This window comes from Melopsittacus undulatus, chromosome 8 (genome assembly GCF_012275295.1).
Source record: "Melopsittacus undulatus isolate bMelUnd1 chromosome 8, bMelUnd1.mat.Z, whole genome shotgun sequence".
Lineage (NCBI taxonomy): Eukaryota > Metazoa > Chordata > Aves > Psittaciformes > Psittaculidae > Melopsittacus > Melopsittacus undulatus.
Window position 1 is genome coordinate 37624432 of NC_047534.1, and position 21116 is coordinate 37645547.

The window sequence follows — 21116 nt, forward strand, 5'->3', positions numbered from 1 at the left end:
TTCTTTCAATTTTTTACAGCAAGTGTTAGACCGGGTAAGTCGAATGACCCAGGGAGACTTAGTGATGTCAATGGATCAACTGTTGACCAAACCACGTTTGGGAACCTGTCATAAATTTTATATGCAAGTTTTCCAGTTGCCCAATGGTGAGTAAACCTGACGTGACTTAGCTTGTGTTTGTGAAAGAGTAAATGTTTTGCTTCCCTTAACTGGATCTCAAGTGTTGGGTGCCTTGTGTGATCAAGTGTTATCCTTCCTACTCATCTTTCTTTACTTTGTTATATCTTGGAACTATAGTGAACTGGCTGTGGACATGAAAGCATGATCTAACTAAGATGAGACACACTAGGTTTTAATTAGGCTGAAAATACTGCAGAATGGAGAATTCAGTCTGTCTGGGCACCTGTTCAGTTGCTTAACCGTCCTCACTGTAAGGAATTTTTCCACATAGAAACAGAGCCTGGGTTGGAAGGGACCTCAGAAGATCACCTGATCCTACTTTAATATGTCCAATCAAAATTTGCCTCGTTGCAATTTGTGCATGCTGCCCCAAGTCCAGTCATTGTGCACCTTTGAGAAATCATGTTCCTTTTCCTCTGTGACTTCTTCTTGGCAGTGGAAGTCTGTGAAGGAAGAAATGCTGTTTGACAGGCTCCCAGTGGTGCTAGCACACATAGATGCTGTTCATGCAAGTCTTTGTGGAGGTGCAGTCTTTGCATCTCTTCTCCTTCCACTTCCTGATGCCACCTTCCAGACTTTAAATTGCACTGAAAATCATGTAGGCTTTTGACTTGTAACAATGAGCCTGGGAGGACAGTGATTTTTTTGCTTCACTGCTGCAGAGTCTGCAGTGATCTCAGAATAGGCTGTTTAGGCCAACGTGCTCCATGTGGCCTTCACTTGGACTTTTTGATGATTTATTTTATAAAACAGGAGAAATTCTATAGCAAATGCTTGTTTTGCTTGCAAAAAAATGTTCTTTTTAGCAGAGATGTGAATTTCTGCAGCTGGATTGTACTACCAACATTACTTGCTCTTAGTCTGCTAGTCTTTTCAGTGTGTGAGATAGCTAAGAGCAGGTTAACTGTAGTTCTCATCCTAACTCCTATGTTGGTTTTGTTTTCCTCTAGATCAGACAAAAACCCTGATGTTCTTTGAAGGGTGTCCCCAACACCTGGGTTGCACTATCAAGTTGTGTGGTGCTGCAGAGTATGAGCTGGCCCGTGTGAAGGAGATTCTGATTTTCATGGTCTGTGTGGCTTATCATTCCCAGCTGGAAATTTCTTTCCTTATGGATGAGTTTGCCATGCCCCCTACTCTGACCAGAAACACCTCCTTTCACTCCCTTATTGAGGACCCAGGAGATGAAAATGAGCAACAGAACCTCTTCAATGGTGAGGATTTCAGCACAGCAGTCAGAGACATTGAACAATCCTCTGACAAACTGCCTGTAATCTCTGAGTCTGTGTCCTCTGATGAGGTCAGCTTGCTTGAACAAAGAGGTTTATTTGAGAGAGATGACCAAGAGAACAACCAACTAGAAATGGTGTCTTCAAAACAGCAAGAGCACCACAAATTGGAGTCACAATTTCCAGTGTTCAACTCTGTACCTCCTGCAATACCTGAAACATCCCTGTTGCCCCTCCATGGTATGGACCAGCACTTGGTCACTCTGGATAGCCAGACACTAGAGTCTTTTCAACAGGCAGATGACCTGCAGGAGTCCAAGAGTCAGATGAGAGTCTTCAGAGATCCTCTCCAGGATGATACTGGTTTATATGTCACGGAGGAAGTAACTTCTTCTGAAGATCGTCTCAAGACTTACTCTGCAGCATTTAAGCAGGAGTTGAAAGATGTCATTCTCTGTATTTCTCCTGTACTGATGTTCCGTGAACCATTTCTTTTGACTGAAAAAGGCATGAGGTGCCCTGCCCGGGATTACTTCCCTGAGCAAGTTTATTGGTCTCCCCTTCTTAATAAGGAATACAAAGAGCTGGAGAGCAGAAGGAAGAGACAGTTGTTGCGGGATCTCTCTGGACTACAAGGGATGAATGGGAGTATTCAAGCTAAGGCTATCCAAGTCTTACCTTCTCATGAGTTGGTCAATACTAGAATAGCAGAACATCTAGGTGATAGCCAGAGCTTGGCCAGAATGCTGGCTGACTATCGGGCCAGAGGAGGGAGGATACTACAGAAGAATGGAGATCCCTTTGCCCAAAGTAGGGAGGTGTCTAGTGTCCCTACTGGAAAAACTGGCTGCAGGAATGAAGAGGAGGAAAAGGGACTGGCTCAGAGTGAAACCTCATGGTCTCATAAGGTAAGATTCAAAGCTATGCTACTGAAAACCCAGGTTACATCAGTTTTGCGTATTACAGAAGGCATTAAATGTTAAACCAGAACTGTGGTTGGTGATTAGGTTTGGGTTTTTTTTTTTATTTGTGTGAGTGTTTTTGGCTTTGTTTTGTTTGTGTATTGCTTTTGTTTTTTGACTGGGTTGAAACTGCATTTTAGCTTGTAGCGCCCTGAACGCTTAAACAAGCCTGTATGACCAGGGAAGGTAGGGGTTTAAAAAAGCAGAACAAGAGACTGACTGCAGAATTTCTCTGAAAAGGGAAGAGGTTGTGAGACTGTGCTTCCTGAGAAATGCACAAAGTCAGCTGAGAATCAGTGTAAGACATGGCCTGTTCAGCTCAGCTGTACATGAAAATGAGCTTGAAGGTGGGGAAAATGTAAAGTATTTTCTGAAACTGGGCTTTTTTGCTGCTTGTATTGGTGATTTCTAAAAGCATAATATTTCCATCTTCAGAGGGTTTGATGTGATGGAAAAGGCAGTAAGCTGTAATTACAGTGAAGTATTTGATTGTAAAAAGTTTGAGTGATCTGAGGAAATGGGAGAATCTTGTAATGGAGGGGAGGAATCTTCTTTGAAAATTCAAAGGAAGGGACTATGCGATTGTAATCAAAATATTTAGAGTTTTGGCGAAACTGCTATTGGAAGTAACCAACTTGTATCTGAAGAAAAGGATCTTGGGACTTTCCTGAACTGGAAGCTATTCAGGAAAATAGTCTATGAACAACAGTAGCAGAACTGGTATCTTGAAATAGTCAAACATGTGCTCCTCGAGCCAGTCAGCCCTCAAACTCATGAGCAGAAGTCACTATTTAATGGTGCTTAAATGTAAATCTGTGTAGCTTCACAGGCCATAATCTTACAAACTGTAAGACTAGCTCTTGCTCTGGATCAGACTGGTTGATGCTGTTTTAAATTTATTCAGTGATCAAAGAAAAGTATTTGGTAACTTCATAGTTCTGTAGGGTGTGGAAGGGGAAACAGCTCCATTCCAGCAGCAATGGTAAATATCTTCACAGTGGACATTTAAGTTGAAAGTCCTTCTATAGCCTGAATGAGTAATTGAGAGAGAGTATTGACTATGAGGTGTCCTGAACCATACAGTGCTTTGGAGACTCTGGATGTTTGTCTTGGGGCTCTTGTTGTTTTACATTTCTCTTGGCTTCCTTTCAACAGAAACACATATGTGCCTTGCTTTCATTAGGCATATTACTTATGCTGTTTTAAAACTGCAGTTAGCAATTATACATGGTACAAGTCTGCCTAAAGCTCAGACATAATGCAAGGTTAATCAGGACAAAAGGAGCAAGCAGAGATTAATAAAATTACTGGAATAGAATTTTGTCATGAGGAGTTGTGTGTAGATGGAGATGTCTGTAACCAGTAAATGAGTTTTTCCTCTCTCTACCAGGTGGATTGCCTGAGTCCAGTAAACCATCAGAGGCTCTGTGTTCTCTTCAGTAGCTCTTCTGCTCAGTCCAGCAATGCTCCAAGTGCCTGTGTTAGCCCCTGGTATGAAAACTACTTCTCTACAGCCTGTATAGTTGCTATTTTTTTATCTAAGTCAAGGTCAATGCTTGCTTCATAGCAGTATTTCTTTGAGGGCTTCTTGGTAGATTGTGCCCATTCTGCGGCAGGAACTGTTGCCAGAAGAATTTGGTCTTACCTAGCTGGGTGGATCCAGAGCATGGATCCTTTTTAATCCCTAAGGCATGAATGATAAAGCCAAGCCTAAAACCTAATAGTTTAGTTGATCCTTTCACTGCAGAGTAATGTACGTGTGGGGAGGGCACTGCATGCAGTTTTGTGGGGAAATGTTGGTGTATATAAACATGAAAGAATGTCCAAAGCCTAAAGTAAGCCCTAAGAGAATCTCAGAATACTTCTAGGTTGCATTATTTGAGAGTGCCATTTGAATATATTGCTATATTTCTAATTTTATTGTCAGCAGCACGAGGAACTTTAACTGTTTCTAGCTTAGGGGGCTGTGATTTGTTAACTGTGTGCAACTTATGACACGTTTCTAGCTCTGCTAGACAGGACAAGTCTTACGTATTTCATCTAGCTCACCTGAAAATATAGAGATGGTGCTCTCACAGGGAAAGGTCTAGAATTACTGTAAAAGCTTAGGAATTAACCAAATAATGTGGTGATAAGCTCACTGAACAGCAACAATAAGAGGATATAAATTACTGTTAATAGAGATGTCTGAATTGTGACACCTAAACTGATAGACATTTTAAGTGGCTTGGTCACCTCAGGTTCTAAGAAAATAGAAGTTACTATTACATCTTCTAGAAGAATAAGGCTTTCTTAAGGCTGTTTTTATCTTCTTGTAGTGTTCAAGGCTTCAAGCTGTCTAGGTTTCTGTGCCTAGATATTGTTAAGCACGATCTTAAAAAGTGCAGTTGAATTCTATTTGACTTTTAAATGTCAAGTTGAAACTTGTTCTAGTAGCACTCCTGATTTCCTTATTAGCAAACCTAACAGCAAGGATCTAGGAAGGGTAGTCGGGGGGGGGGGGGGGGGAAACAGTCCCTGAATGTGTACAGGGCTGAAAATAAACCAGCAGTGGGTATTGATCTGTGCGCCTAATGGCTGTTGCAGAGCTAACAGCGACAGCATCCATCCTCTAAAGCATTCTGTTCTCTTTAGGATTGTGACTATGGAGTTCTATGGGAAAAATGACCTGACACTAGGGATTTTTTTGGAGCGCTACTGTTTCAGGTGAGGAGGAACTTACTCTAAATCTCATTTTAACAAAAAAAAAGCTTTTGGTAGCTCTGTATAGCTGACCTGCCACCCTCTTCATAGATTGTACTTCCTGTGCACTTAGGATAATAGCAGAGCTGGTTATATCCTAGTAAAGCTTATTACTTAAATCTGTTGTTCTCTTTGCTTTATTATCATGCTGTAGTGAAATAGGAACTCTAGTTAAGAATTCACTTACTCGTGCTCGTTACTTAAAAGCAATTACATCTACTGCTTTCCCGCTTGGGCTCTGTCCCTCTTACTTACTCTAATGAGAAGTGGAACAGATTATGAAACAAGACTTAAAAGTTCATAAAGACAGATTTGTTCATTTAACACATTCCTGTAGCGATCAGGACTCTTAAGGGCCTAGTTAAGAGTCTGAGCATGTATTCTGAACAGCTATTTATCAAGACAAGCAATTGTGCAGATGGCCGGTTTCCTAGGTTCCTATTTGAGCTTTCTTACGAGTTCTGGAAAAGACCCTACTCCTTTAGAGTTATCTGAACATTTCAGAGTAAGGCTTTGTTGTACTTGCCAGGTGGCTAATTAAGTGCTGCAGAACACTTTTAGCCCTGGAAAAGTACTGTGTAACTTACTTCATCTGACAGAGGTGCAAGTTGTTACGTTTCAGTAATAATCAGTACTGCCAGAACCCTCTACAGAGTTTCAGCAGGCTGTGAAGCTGGATAGGCAACCTATGGCTTCTGAGAAGACAAGGTTACTCTCTTCTCTCCATTGGCCACTTGCTGTTGCAAAATACTCTTAATGTTCAGCCTTCTCTGGAGGAGCAAGGATTTCTCCTTGTGCTGATCAGTGAGGAGAAGCAGCTCAGCTGTCACTTTTAAATTCTTATTTCCCTCTGCTGACTAGCAGTGTGATAATGTGAATGCTTCTCAATTGCCATAGTTTTGGTAACTAAATTTTATTTATTTATTTATTTATATCATATGAGCGAGGAGGCTCTAGTTTGGTTTTTTTTTCAGGCTTTTTCTGTTTTTGAAGAATTCCCTGTCACTTTGGCACCTGAACAATTAAGCTTTTATTTTTCTGTTGTAACACTTTCTTCCCTGACTTAAAAGAAACCCATCCAAAGAAAGGTCATGAGTTTTTACTGTTGAAAGGGGTTATATGGCATTATTTTGCTCACCTCTTACTTCAGGAAGCTGAAGCATTACTAGCTTGAAGGCTTTTTGGCACACTTTTGACCTCAGTAACCTTTGCTGTGGTACACTGCCAAAGTTATCTTCTGGCAGGCCCTTTCAGGTTATTGATCCATACTTTGTGGACTACAGGAAGTATTTTGATAGAAAGTGATTTGTTATAAAAGATTGTGATAGCAACTAGTATCAAGTCACTTCTTTTTAGACCTATATGGTGGTTGTTGGCCAGGGAATTTCCATACATGCTGTTTTTAAATGAGAATTCACTGTATAAACAGCCCTCACTAAGGCTTAGCAAACTTCTACACTAAAGGTAAACAGTACTGTGATACTGAAAGGCATATTGCATATGTTGAATCTGTTCTATAGCCTAGCATGTGATTATTCTTTCCATTTACCTCTATAAGGCCTTCCTACCAATGCCCCAGCATGTTCTGTGAAACACCAATGGTGCACCACATTCGTCGCTTTGTTCACGGGCAAGGCTGTGTGCAAATTGTGTTAAAGGAGCTGGACTCTCCAGTCCCTGGATACCAGCACACCATTCTTACTTACTCCTGGTGTAGACTGTGTAAACAGGTAAGGATGTGGACTTAAGAATCATTCCAGTTTAGTATTCCTGTTGTGTCTGGCTTTGTATGTAAAGGCAGTATTTTTAAGAAAGTGCTCATCCTGGACCTACTGCTAAACTAGCACAAACCCTGTTGCTGATACAGGCATTCTCATGTATCTAAAAGTTCCTCTTGTAGAGAGGGCTGTTGAAGGTGAAATGTCTTGTGTGAGGTAGTTGTGTGGGAAAGTGTCAAACATGGCTCTAAGAGGGTAGGTTTAGATGGAGGTGATGTATTGCTAGAAACCGATTTCTGACACATGTGGAAAATGGAGTTGTCCTCTTAGAGGTGGAGAGTGTGGTCCCTTTCCCTGCAATGAATCAGTGTGAGCATCAAAAGAATGGGGAAGGGCAGACACTGAAGACCTACTGGGTTAGTAATTGGCTAAATCCACTTGGTATTCTTTGGTCTGATACGGACTGGGCAGTCTTGTGTTGCGTCAATGTGATGTCTAGACTTCCTTTGGTAGTCATTAGAAAGTAAGTAAAATCTTTGTTAGAGGAATGAAGTTGCTTTAAAAAAAAACACAAGATAGAAAGACTGTGTATTATCTGAAACTTGTTCTATGATTTAGCTAAGAAAGCATTGCTAACTGGATACTCATCTCTAGCCAAACATTTTAAAACTTAAAAGCCTTCAGAGAGAAGAATAAGACTTAATGAAAAAAGATTCCTGCAGTGCTTGAAATGCAAAACATCTCAATTACCCATGTGGGTGACTCAATTCACCTACTTATGCTGTCTTAAACATAGGTGTTGGATTTAAAGATACCTGGAGGAAGTTAATGTAATTACTGAAGGCAAGCCCTATGCTGCTGTGTATACACCTGTTCTATAACCTTTTATTTTTGTGTGCTCGTGTAAACACTAATATGTTTGTGGCTATTAAGTATGTATAAAGCAGTGGCTACTCTAAGCTTACAAGCACTGCTGAAGTTGAAATAAACTGCAGAGTGTTTGTAGCTGAAGAATCACCAGGGAAAAAGCATATGTTGAAACCACTGCTGGACTGGAAATTGTCCCTATGCAGAGAAATACCCTGTCAGATATAAGCTGTCAAGGGTATGTTTGGACTCCCCCAGCTTAATGCCTGTCCTCATCTCAACCAGCAGGTGTTGTTTATCTGATTCATTTTAACTACCTATTTGCCTTAGCTTTGCATACATGCTCTCTTTTGTTGTTGTTTAGTGTGTTTTCAGGGTTGCAGGTGCTTCTGGTAGTAAGAATACTAGATTGCTGCCTATGTTAGCTTGTCCTTAATCTTGGTTAAAGGATGAAATTAAGACACTTGGCTTTCAATTTTTCAGGTGACACCAGTTGTTCCCCTCTCCAACGATTCTTGGTCTATGTCATTTGCAAAATACCTTGAGCTGAGATTCTATGGGCACCAGTACACTCGAAGGGCCAATGCAGAGCCTTGTGGTCATTCCATTCACCATGACTATCACCAGTATTTTTCCTATAATCAGATGGTGGCATCTTTCAGGTGAGATCCACTGCTAAAAACTTCCTTCTCTCTCTCTCTAATACTATGTGAAGCATGTAGCTCTAGTAAGGATTCATTAAGTCTGTCCTTCACTTTGAGTATGGTGTGGGAGAGCATAACTGCAGTATAATCACAAGTGCAGAGTCAGGTGCTGGCTTCCAGAGGGCATTCTGGGTCCATCGCTGTCCTGCATGGGGTGTGCAGTGTTCCTAACTTCACGATACAGAAAGAAAACCCTTTTTCTATGTCTAATCTCAAACTTTCAGAATTTTGCTTTTTCAATTTGATCTGTTACAGTTTTTGCATAGGAGATAAATGAACAGGGTGTTACTGCTCCTAAAAGTAACAAAAACTCTGGCTATTGACACTGCACCTCTTCATATAAGGGCCACAAACTGCAGTATGGTATAGAATTAGTACTACGTGGGGAGTGTCTTGTTAACAGGCATTGTACTGTCTTCTCAGCTACTCTGCAATCCGGTTGCTTGAAGTGTGTGTCCCACTCCCCAAGATCTACATCAAACGGCAGGCTCCGTTAAAGGTTACTATTTTGCAGGATCTCAAAGATTTCTCTCAAAAGTAAGCTTTGTTTTGAATTCCTTCCTCAGCATGTTTGTATTTTGGGCATTTTTTAAGTAAAACACAAATCTATTTTGCTCGTATAGATAAGATTTGCGAAATATTCATTATTTAATGGACAAGTGATGGCTTAAAACACATTTATGTGTTTATGCTTCTAAGGGAGGGTGGTACTGGAATCTTATTAATTACCTTTACCTGCTATACTAATGGCCTTTTTAGACTTCTTGTGTAAACTCAGGGTGACAACCTGCAGTGCAGGCTGCCATGTTTTGTCTTTTGTATTCTTAAATGCTAACCTTAAAAACATTTGGACTTTCATTAAGGAATGTTGAAGATATTTCAAGTAGTCACAGCTTAACTCTTTGCATCCCTGTTGACAGGGTGTCACAAGTATATCTTGCTGTTGATGATCGCCTTGCTTCTCTGAAAACAGATACTTTCAGCAAAACAAGGGAAGAGAAGATGGAAGACCTCTTTGCCCAAAAGGAGGTAATAAACTACTTCTGTATTGGCAGATCATAGGCTGCAAAGTGTGTGGAGAAGCCACTCGGATCTAGTGTTAACTCTGGGAACAGAACACTGATAGTTTTTCTTATGGCAGATGGAAGAGGGTGAGTTTCGAAACTGGACTGAGAAAATCCAAGCAAGGCTGCTTTCATCATCATTAGACACACCTCAACAGCTGCAGTCTGTTTTTGAGTCTCTGATAGCTAAAAAACAAGGACTTTGTGAGATGCTGCAAGCCTGGAATAATAGGTAAGAGGGCATGGAATCATGAGCAACACTGATACTGTGCTGGTTATAGGAGGGAAGAGGTGCTTTTGTACTTCCTTTCCCTGTAGTGCAGTTGCTGTTGTTACACAGTCTGTGTAGCTTGCGCTGAATGTCCTCTGCTGGTTAAGACTAGACAGCTGGGTGATTGGAACAGAAAATCATTTGAAGCTAGATAAAAGTATTGTGTTGTAAAGCTCCATCTGAGAGGAGAAAATGTCCTTTGAATAAAGGAGGAAGAAGGGAGTGTGGGAAAGCAACTGATTGGGTGAAATTATTCCAGAGGTGAAGAAAATATTCTGTGTTTGGCCATTTGATACATAGCTTTGGCATATGTTAACAACCATCTGAATTTGCAGTACAGATTTGTGAAGGCATGCTTGACTGTATTCCAGTATGGGGAAACTTGATAACTTGTGCCTTTCACTGCTAATACCCTGTAACCTATATTTTGATTACTTTTTTAGTTTGTTTTTTGTGCTTTTTTTTGTGGTGGTTGGGTTGTTTGGGTTGTTGTTGGGTTTTTTTTTGGTTGTTGTTGGTTTTTTTGGGGGGGTGTTTGATTTTGTGTATTTTATTTTATTTATTTATTTATTTAGATTGCAGGATCTCTTCCAACAAGAGAAAGGGAGAAAGCGTCCATCAGTACCACCCAGCCCTGGGAGACTGAGGCAAGGTGAAGAAAGCAAGGTATGAGTAGCAGACTGGAAGCTACTTAAACATTTGTTTTTTGGGGCGATGGCATAGTCGTAAGACTGGCTTCAGTTCGCTTTAATAGTTAGTGAACTTGTTTTGGTACATCATGTAGTTTTCAGCTATAAAAGCTTGAATTACGTGTTGGTATGTCTATCTCTTCCTGAAGATGTGAACCAAGAGGTGTATTATACAGAGGATGTCTAAGTACAAATAGGATTTGATAATTTTATATGGTGTTTGCTTAGTGTTAATATGAATACTGGCAGTGGAGAGCTACACTCATTGTCAAGCATATTCCTAGATAAGAATGAAGTCACCTCTAGAGACCCTAGCAGTTGCCCATCAGGCTTATCCTTTGTGAAAAAGAAAAAGCATAAATACCAGGTGACGCAGAGCAAAGAACACAGGAAGGACTGATAATGAATGTGCAGGTTCATATGTGTTCTGTGTCCCACGGGAATTGGCTGTGGTGATGTATAAATTATTTTGGACTGCTGCCTCAAGAGCTCTGTCTAAGAGCACAGCTGCCAACATTCTGAGTGTCTACCCTTTGAGGTGCTGCTCTTCTGAGTAAAATGTCCAGAATGCAAGGCATTAAAATATAAGCATAAGAAAGACTGAACTTCCAATAGTTCTAATGTTAGCAAGGTGCACTAAGAAACCCCATGAAGCCCTGAACTTACTCTGCTGCATGCATATGTGTCCTTTCCACCTAATACATATTCGTTAGATGCTAAAACACAGTTAACATTGATCTAGCAACAGGTAGGTTTGTATAGAGGAGTGTAATCGTGCAGTAGTAGCAGTGATAAACACCTTGATGTGCTGTTGCCATTTTGTGTGATGGCTGACATAGTGACAGTGCAGAGGCTGAGAAAAGTGGATGGGAGTGCTCTGTTGTGGTATATCTGCTTTTGCAAGTGCTCCACAGAGAAAGGGGTACAGCTCTCAAGAGCTTGGCATCAACTCTGGTATTTTGTCATTCTGCATAGATCAGTAGCATGGATGCTTCTCCACGCAATGCTTCTCCAGCACTGCAAAATGGAGAGAAAGGTATGTTGTTTGTTTGTCTGTTCTTAAGCCACCAGAAGCAGTTTGGTGTAACCCTTTCCCTGACATAACATGGGAGGCTTTCTCAAATTAGATAATTTATCAAGAAACAGTGAATCCCCAATGTCTCAGATGGGAATAAGCCAATTTCTGTCCTACTGTTATGAACAGTGAAGTCTGCTTCTATTATGAAGTTGAATGACTAATGAAACTGAACCAGTCAGCAAGGGTTTTCCTTTAAACTTGAGTTTAATAACTTTCAGAGGCTTTCTAAATAACTCAATATCTACATGGTATTTGGGAAATGCCTTTTGCCTCTTCTGTGAAGTGGTTATGGATGCTGAGATCTCTTACCTATGAGGTGTACTGAAAGTTTGTGGGAGCTGAAGGTGGTAGGTATAAGCATATGTGTCTTCTGGAGGTTATGTTTGACATTAATCAGTTTGCCCACCCCTTTGCTGTGGGTGACCTTACTTGCTTTCTAAGTAAAAGCTTCCTATAATTAGACACTGGTGGTGTCTTGGCCTGGGAGCAAGAAATAAAACTTCTGACAGCCCTGTAAAGTGCTTTCTTCTGTCCTTATACTCTCAGAGGATCGTTTCCTGACTACTTTATCAAGTCAGAGCTCCACAGGCTCCACCCATCTTCAGCTGCCCACCTCTCCAGAGGTTGTATCAGAGCATGTGACTGGTTCCAGCACACTGTCTGAACAGGATACAACAAGCAGCTCGGAAGGTATAGTTCAGTTGTGGTCTTGTATTCTTTCTCTTGCTTTTCTGCCACAAGTATATGAGATCTGTTGAAGAAACATTGAATCTTGAAACTCTCTGGTCTGCAGCCTTCCTCCTGAGTTTACAGCTGGGAGTTTGATATTGTGATGCAGAGTTAACTTATCTCTGTTTCAGATGTGTTTGATGGATACTCACTGGGATCTACAGACAGCCAAGTGAAGGAGAAGTCTACTATGAAAGCTATTTTGGCTAACTTTTTGCCTGGAAACAGCTATAACCCCATTCCATTTCCCTTGTAAGTACTACGTAATACATAGGATGTACAAAATTAGCTGTCTGGTCAAATTGCAGACAGAGCTGTGGATGCTTCCTTTGCTCAGTATGTAATTTAAGTCATTACTTGGGTTTGCCTCTGAAATAAGCTATAGAACTTCTCGAAGGTAAGAGGTTTTCTGTGTCCCTTCTTGTGTCCCTAGGTGTTTGTAGGTTACTTGCTTTTCTTATTAATGATCCACCCTTACGCGCATATACATTATTAGTTTCTCTTCCTCCTAGCAGGCATGCCTTCTCAGAACTGTTATGGCAGGGGAAGGGGGAGAAAAGTGCCTTCCAATTTCATTGCTGCAGGGAGGTAGCAGAAATGTCCTTCCTTAGCAAACACTTAGTAAAGCCATATGTCTGCCTCTTGTTTTCGCTTTCAGACCTCTTCCAAGATGCCAGTGGCATTTTCTGTGTGTAGGTCAGGTTCAATGGCTACTATGTTTGTCCTCAAGTCTTCCTCCCATATGAAAATGACAGGCTGGAAAATCTTTTAGCTACTTGGTCTGCATGCTTTGTAGTGTTCCTTGTTTGACATGAGCCTAACGTTTGGCAGCCTGAGTTTAACTTCTAATCCTAGCCCCAGGATATTAGTGGAGGTCACAGGCTAATGATGTAAAAGTTTAATGATGGGACCCTACACATAAGTAAAAGAAATCTAACAGAAACCCAGGCAGCTTTGGGGGATTTTCTGTGCTAAACTACTTCTTTAGAACAGAGTCCAGGTGTGTCCCCTAACTTCAGTTGGCAGGCTGTGCTGCAGGGCAGTCAGTATAAACTTGGACAGGATTTGGTGCCATTGGAAAAAATGGCTGCTAAACAGAAATAGACTCTTAATCTAACTTTGAGCTAGTCTTCTGGTATAAGCAGCTTGCAGCTTGCTTGAAGTTCTTATTGCCCTAACACACTACCATTTAGATTTAACCACATAGCTATGAATGTGTTGTGGAAAGCTGATTTCAGGAGCCTTGGTTCTGTGTTGAGACCTGCAGCTTTGGCCTGGGAGTGCAGTGATGAGACCTGGTTTTTGACCAAAACTTAACCCTTTCTTTCCACAAACTTCTTTGATCTACTGACAGTCTGCCTATGTTATTTTCATTTAGTGATCCAGATAAGCACTACCTAATGTATGAACACGAACGTGTACCTATTGCAGTCTGCGAGAAAGAACCAAGCTCCATCATAGCTTTTGCTCTCAGGTACTGGTGTGATTTTTCTGTTCATCTGACACATGTGGTACTTTTGCACAGAAAAGCTGCCAGAAATATTTAAATCCTAATGCTAGGAAGCAGGCATGACAGAATTTCTTCACTCAGCTGTATTGAGAGTTTTGCTCAGAGCTAGAGTTCTCTCCTGTTACTACTTAGATATGGAAAGTAGGTTTTCCAACTTGCAACTGGTTTTTAGGCTTTTCTTGCCAAACTCTAGTCCACAAAAAATGAATTAGTTGTGTAGTGTGGTATTGTTACAGAACAAAGCGTAACTCAATTTTGCTCGCCTTTTCTGCCTGGAGTGAGTGCAGTTAAGCTAGGAAACAACAGTCAAGTATTCATACTGCAGTCTATACCTTGTCTGTTGTTGGTCATAGCAGCTCTTACTACTACTGCTCAGTTCTCTGAACCAGTTACTTCAGTAAATTTTAGATTATTTTTTTTTTTGTGCCACAAGGCAGCAGACCTTAAAAAAGCACATTGTTAAATTGTGGGAGGTGGAGAAAGAAAGGGGATTTTTTTGTGCAGTATGATCTAAAGCAGCTTCTGTTCTAAGGGAACAAAGTTCCAATTGTAAGAAAAGATTGAGAGGGTTTTTCTGCTATGGTTTTTTTGTTTCCTGTGGTTGACTTTGAATCTTTGAGCTAGTGTTACAGTCTTCCAGAAAACAGCTGAAGGAGGTGGTGGTATTATTTCTTGCTATAAATTATTATTTGTTTTTATTTTTATTTTCCTTTCCTCTTCAGTTGCAAGGAGTACAGAAATGCCCTGGATGAGTTGTCCAAAGCATCTCTGAAGAACAGTACTGAAGAAGGACTACAATCAAACAGGTTTCATGCAGGAATTACAGTACCTAGGGAGAAGGCACAGTGATTGTAGTGAATAAGCAAAAACTAGGATAGGGAAGGGCTGTCAAAATATGCCTCTGTTAGGATCTCTGCTTTCAGATGGAATCCAATGCATCCCGTGTAACCAACATGTATTTGCAGTCTCTGGGTTTCCATTTCATGTCAGGGGCTCTGTTGTCTCCATCACCTGATCTCTTGACTGTGTGCATGGTAGGGATTACCTGACCTGCTTACCTTTCCTTTGGTGATGGGTGCTGTTGCTATGGAGCCATGAGAGGTTTTTCCTCAGGGAGGTGGAGGACAACTTTGAGTTGGAATTACAACTTTAAATTCCTTTAGCAGTATTTAGTGTTAGGCATGGAAGAGAAATAAATGTACAGGAGTAAAGCTATAGTGTCTCAGTTGGCAGTATTTGTTGGGCTGATGACTTGTTATTTTCTTTCTCCTTTCAGCTTGTCAGACAGCAAACCAAAGAGCAGTAGCCCTGTCCGCCTGCCTGACGCTAACATGGGTCCTTCAAATCGCAGTGCAGAACCAGAACAGCGTAAGACCATTTTGCCCAAATCACATCTATGACACTAATATCAGCTTAGACTTGAGTCTGCCTAACCTGGGTTCTAGCTTGTAGAACCCAGAAAGTTGTTAAACCAAACAAGATGCGTTCTGAGTTGAAATTGTGACTAGTGTTAGAATTGACTTGATGTAGAACATGGGTGTGTGTTTGCGTGTGTGTTTTTTGAAGTGTGTGCCCATAATGGCTTTCTCTGATTCTTATGAGATCCAGCTGTCATTCCATGATTTTATATGTTATGACCATGGTTTGTTCTTGAGTCCAGCCTGTTCAGTGGGATATGATACCCATTATATGTTCTGACCTCTTTTGGCACTGCCTTCGTTAAAAAGATGTCAGTTAAAATATTTTGAAATGGAGAAGTGAGGTTCTTACTGTGTTAAAGCCACTCACACATGGTCTGTGTTTTCAAATGATTTAGCGTTCCAGAATACTACTCAGAACACTAAATCATCTAAGCTGGTGGACCTTGACCGCATGAAGACTAGCAAATGAGTTATATTGGAATGACATTACTTATCCAGTTGGAACAATGGAGAATGCTTGTATGAGTTGTGCTTTATTAAACTGCCTGTGGAAATGCCAAAGTCAACTTCTTTTATTCCTTTTCCCTGTAGCAAAGAAACCATCTAGTGTTTTATCTTTCTTCCGTGGCACGGGAGGGAAAAGCCCAGACTTGTCTTCCCAGAAGAAAGAGACCTTACGTGGTGCTGACAGTGCCTACTACCAGGTTGGACAGATGGGCAAAGAGGGAGCAGAAAACCAAGGGGCAGAGCCTCAAGGTACAAGATTGTTGAGTCCATTATTGGTCTTTGATTGTTACTTCTTCCAGACCTCATTCATATTTGTAAGGCCCAGAATGGGCTTTTTCAACAGTCCCAAGATTATTTCAACATTCACTGGAAATGAATGATTTGAGCATGAAACGTACGTTTCTTCCAAAGACATTGCTTTGCTTTATGAGAAGGGAAATAGGGTCTCTGAAATTCCAGTAACTATAGGGATGTTGAGTAGTCTGGACTTGAATGCCTTTGGATTGAGTTGATTCTAGTTAAGTAGCTCAGTCTCTCTTCTGTACTTACTGTTTAACCTTTATTTTTTCAGCTCATGGAAAATGAATCAAGAGGGAGAAAGTTTGTACTGATGTGTCCCATGAACAGCACTGCCCTTCTAGCATATATGTTGTATCATGCAATTATAGCTGTCTCTAGTTCCCAATGTACTATTCCTTCTGTGTTCTTGAAAAACAATTTTTTTTTCTTGTAATGCAAGTTTACAAGTAGTTTCTTACATGGCTTTCTCAGTAATATTAATGAACACCCCTGACTGAATGGTCCCTTTATGCCTTCAGATGATGTAGATGGAGGAGATGGACAGAAGAAACAACTAGTGAATCCCCATGTGGAACTCCGTGAGTAGCTGTAAATAATAACCAAAGTCTTAGCTGACAAACTTCCTTTTTTTGTGCAAATGCAATGGAAATCTTGAAGTTTAATAATTATTTTTCCTTTTTATCGGGCACAAATATAAAACAAATCAAGAGCAGAGCAATGTGGTTTTTACTTACTGTCATCACTCTGTCTCTTGACGTTTTCCTGTGGCATACACTGTGAGCTAACCTAAAGGGGGTTGACTTTCCTGTAATTTTCCATTTAAACTTCCAAAGTGCAATTAGACACAAGATGGGTGTTTAGCACAACAGTATTATTCTAGATATAAGTAAAATCTCTAAGTGCGATCTCATGTAGTCAGTGAGTATTGCATGCTGTTACTGAGGAAGACCTTTTTTTGCAGAGTTTTCAGATGCGAATGCCAAGTTCTACTGCCGGATTTATTATGCTGGCGAATTTCACAAGATGCGGGAAGTGATACTGGGGAGCAGTGAAGAGGACTTCATCCGATCTCTTTCTCACTCTATGCCCTGGCAGGCACGAGGTGGCAAATCTGGGGCTGCGTTCTATGTTACTGAAGGTAAATGCAGCTTCTTCTCCCTTTGTAATTAGAGGGTATTATTTGGGGATGGTGATGCTTACTGTGTTCTTTAATCCCTGATTATTTCCAGCCAGAAGGTTGCTGACTATGAAGCAGGCATTCAAAATAGAAAGTTCAGTTGATAGTTCTGGGGTCTTTAATACCAGATTGTCTCTTTGTATGAGCAGGAGAACAAAATGTAGTTCTGTTTTTTAGTAGCTAGGGTCACCAGTTGAGCAGAAGGATTGTACTCTTAGGCAGGCTTCAGAAAACAAAAACTTGAGTATAATTCAAGAAAAACTGGTTATTAAAGACAGTGTTCTTCATAATCCAACATGCTATAGTTGGTTTATAGGATTTTATCTTTTTTTTTTAGCTGTGGCTGATTGTAGGTCCTTACTTAAAGCAAGTCTTGAATGGAAGGGTCTGTAAGCGATTTCTGTTGTTGGTATAAGAAGCCCATATAACCAAGATAAAACTAATGTAGGCAATCTTTTCTCCCTCATTTGCTAGAAGGCTGAAATTCAGAGTATATGAAGTAAAGAAGCTTCTAGAAAGGAGCTTCTGTAGCTAAGGATTTAAGAGAGCTGTAGTCTTAATCTTTCAAAATGCTTCAGATGTATGACAGTCCTAAAGGGTTTGTAAATTTACATCACTTAGTGTACGTAACCATGTTGCCCCTGTCTTATGTTAAAACAGATGATAGATTCATCTTGAAGCAGATGCCTCGTCTGGAAGTCCAGTCATTCCTTGACTTTGCTCCACACTACTTCACTTACATCACTAATGCAGTTCAGCAGAAGGTACTTGAAAAAATAAAAAGTGCCTTGTATTTTCAGCAGTGTTCTGTATTTTACAGACTAGTAACAGCTTCCATTAACCCCATTCATTTAAGTAAAAGAAAGTGGTGGTGGTTATGAGTTGTAATAATGCATTTTTAAGAGAGAAAGTGAGAATTTTGCTAGAGCTTCTAAGCTGTAATACAGTCAGAACAGCAGTGCTCTAGGATTTGATTGCTGACTGCCTGTGCACAGAGGTGTTACTCCATGTTTTCTCTTTATTAGAAGCCCACAGCACTGGCCAAAATCCTTGGGGTTTATCGAATTGGATATAAGAACTCTCAAAACAACACTGAAAAGAAGCTGGATCTGCTTGTCATGGAAAACCTTTTCTATGGCAGGAAAATGGCTCAGGTAAGAACCAAGTGTTCTGTTCCCTTGCAGTGCAGTTCCAATGGGGAGCAAGAGGAAGGTTACCAGTAGCCATGTAGGTAACTTCTAACTTTGCATGTGTTGTCTATAGCTAGCACTGCGCAAAGATGACTTTGAGTTTGTGCCTGTTGCCTTATGTGAACTTTAGTAACTCAGTGCCTGTATTAGCTAGTTCAGATAACTGTCTTGCAGGCTTCAGTTTTTAGAAGTCTTATCTGTCCCTGCATCTCTGGTCTGAGAGAGAAAACATCACCAACCTAATTAGGAAAATGCAAAGCTTTTAGAAGAACTAATGGGGATTACAGACTAATTTGTTCAGCAGGAGAGCCTCACCAGCAGATACGGTGAGCTACTGTGTAGTGGAGAGGAACTACTAATATTTTCAACCTACTGCTTTCTCTTTAAACCACTTCATGTGTGGGGCAAGATTTTGAGTTCAGTCTTGCACTTAGTAAAAGAAAAGTGATCTTTCTGGGGTAGCAGAATGAAGACCTTGAAAAGCCTTGGGGAAAATTTTCTTCAAATACAGTTGATGCTGACAAGGAAGTTCAAATAGTTGTCACTTCCAGAACTAGATAATGTAAATTCTTCCCACCTTTCCTCCAAGTGCCTTATCTCAAACAGGGGATGCTTGTGGGAGGAAGTGAATGGAGGGAATTGTAGGTAGATGTAAAGGATGTTGTTGTTCTGGGTTTTCTTTTTGTTTCTGGGTTTTAAATCATGAGCATGATCAGGCACTGGAATAGAGACCCAAAGAGAATGTGGGCTCTAGCTCTGAAATTAGTCAAATTGTGACCAGACAGAGCTTAACAACCTTCTCTAACAGGACTTGCTTCAAGCAGGATATTTGACTGTAGATCTCCTGAGATCCTTTCCAACCTAACAGTGGTCTGTCTTTTCCCTTGCAACAGATGTTAAATTGTGCTTCATGCAAGACTCACCTCATTCTTTAGTGTCTTTACCTAAACCTAGTTTACCTGTAAAATATAAAAATAGGAACACCCTTTCCCCCTTAAATTAGGTTAAATATTAATAAAGTAACTTGACTGAAATTTGTAAATTGAGGTGGCAGAGCTTTCATGTGGGCTTACATGCTACTCTCCACTCAGGAATCTTTAATTTTTATAGTATAAGAATGGTTTTTGTTAACTGTCTTCCTTCTGCAGAGAAGGGAGAGTTGCCCTGCCAGGCTGCCTTTTCAGACGCTGCACTGAAGTGTGTTGAAGTCTTGAACCTTGCAGAACAGTGGAACAAAGCAGTGCTCTTATCTGTTTGCAGGTTTTTGACTTGAAGGGCTCCCTTCGGAATAGAAATGTTAAAACGGACACAGGCAAGGAAAGCTGTGATGTAGTCCTGCTGGATGAGAACCTTCTGAAGATGGTCCGTGACAATCCTCTGTACATCCGTTCCCATTGCAAGGCTGTGCTTAGAGCTTCCATACACAGTGACTCACAGTTCCTCTCCAGTCATCTCATCATTGACTATTCCCTGCTGGTGGGTCGTGACGATACCAACAATGAGCTGGTGGTTGGGATCATTGGTAGGTTGTCTTTTGTGTTTTCTTGCTTTCACCTGGTGAAACTGCTGTCTTCTGGTTTTGGTGTTTGTAGTACTCATAGAACTGCACTGCCATCACAGAGAGGTGTGTCAGGAAAGGTTGTCTTTTTCCTGATGGAATACCACCCTCATGTCTCATGGATATTCAAAGTGAAGGCAAGAAGCCTTCTCTCCAAGTCTTGTATGGGCTTGTGTTAGCATTTTCTTTACTAAGAATGTATGCAGGGAGCCTCACAGGTAGTGAAAAAGCAGTCAAACTGGTGTTTAACTTGTACTTCGACTCTAGTTGAAGTAAGGAAGGTTATTTGGGTGTTTCTGTGTTTAATCTTGCAAGTTAATTTCAGTAATGTTTACATAGCCATTTAAATTTTCACTGTGTTAAATATGTGTCTGGGGAGGCTGTTTTCTGTAGTGGCAGGAGGAGCTGATTTGTGATCTTTCTGGACCTTTTTGAGAGGCTGTATTCATCCTACCCAAATATAATCTAGACTCTGGAAAGTGAGGCAACTGGCAGGGGGGACACTGAGGTTCTGGCTCTTGCCCTTTTTGAGGGGGAAATAGGTACATTTTTAGAACAGTATTACTTGGTTTATAGCAGATATGGCATGTTTGTGTGTAGATTTTTAGTTTATTTTGTTTTTAATTACAACAGACTATATTCGCACTTTCACTTGGGACAAAAAACTTGAAATGGTGGTGAAGTCAACTGGCATCTTGGGAGGACAAGGTAGGTCCAGAATGAAAGTAAAACTTTTGATCATGCTTCATTTTTACCTGGAAGGTTCCAATAGCTGTGCTAATAAAGCCATAACTTCCCCCCCATGCAGATTTACAATACTAGCTTAAGGTGCCCAGAACAGGGGAAGGAATAACAATTTTCAGCTAAATCAATACATTGATCTGCCTCCATGAATGACACTTTAAGTACTATAAAACTTATTAGACTGTTCTTTTCTTAGTTACCGACTACTTATCAGTTACCAACAACTTAGTTATGTATATAGAGAGAGATACTAGCAAAAACCTAACTGCCTGGTTTCAGAAGGTGTTTTCCAAGTCCAGAAAATCAGATATACTCCAAGCTTTTAGTATGAAGGAATCCTTATTGAATGACTGACTACTGCCCATATTTTGGGGAGCTGAGGGGTTCCCTTTGTGGAAGTGAGTTAAGTACCTTTTGTGCATCATTGCCTAGTGTTGGCCACATGTTAGTTGAAGGGCTAGAAAGAGAAGGGGAAC

At 40.6% G+C, this 21116-nt stretch overlaps 1 protein-coding gene across 1 annotated transcript in view; it reads left to right on the plus strand.

Moving 5' to 3' along the window:
* PIKFYVE (phosphoinositide kinase, FYVE-type zinc finger containing) overlaps positions 1-21116 on the plus strand; it is a 62351-nt gene that overhangs the window by 37208 nt on the left and 4027 nt on the right. The window contains exons 19-41 of the mRNA XM_005152558.3: positions 20-146; positions 1131-2317; positions 3762-3862; positions 5006-5077; positions 6672-6843; positions 8182-8360; positions 8826-8939; positions 9323-9431; positions 9544-9698; positions 10313-10403; positions 11402-11462; positions 12051-12194; positions 12365-12485; positions 13612-13707; positions 14466-14549; positions 15020-15111; positions 15756-15920; positions 16490-16549; positions 16933-17109; positions 17809-17912; positions 18174-18302; positions 19599-19860; positions 20530-20604. Of these exons, the coding sequence (XP_005152615.1) occupies positions 20-146; positions 1131-2317; positions 3762-3862; positions 5006-5077; positions 6672-6843; positions 8182-8360; positions 8826-8939; positions 9323-9431; positions 9544-9698; positions 10313-10403; positions 11402-11462; positions 12051-12194; positions 12365-12485; positions 13612-13707; positions 14466-14549; positions 15020-15111; positions 15756-15920; positions 16490-16549; positions 16933-17109; positions 17809-17912; positions 18174-18302; positions 19599-19860; positions 20530-20604 (3877 nt within the window). The remainder of the gene's footprint in view (positions 1-19; positions 147-1130; positions 2318-3761; positions 3863-5005; positions 5078-6671; positions 6844-8181; positions 8361-8825; positions 8940-9322; positions 9432-9543; positions 9699-10312; positions 10404-11401; positions 11463-12050; positions 12195-12364; positions 12486-13611; positions 13708-14465; positions 14550-15019; positions 15112-15755; positions 15921-16489; positions 16550-16932; positions 17110-17808; positions 17913-18173; positions 18303-19598; positions 19861-20529; positions 20605-21116) is intronic.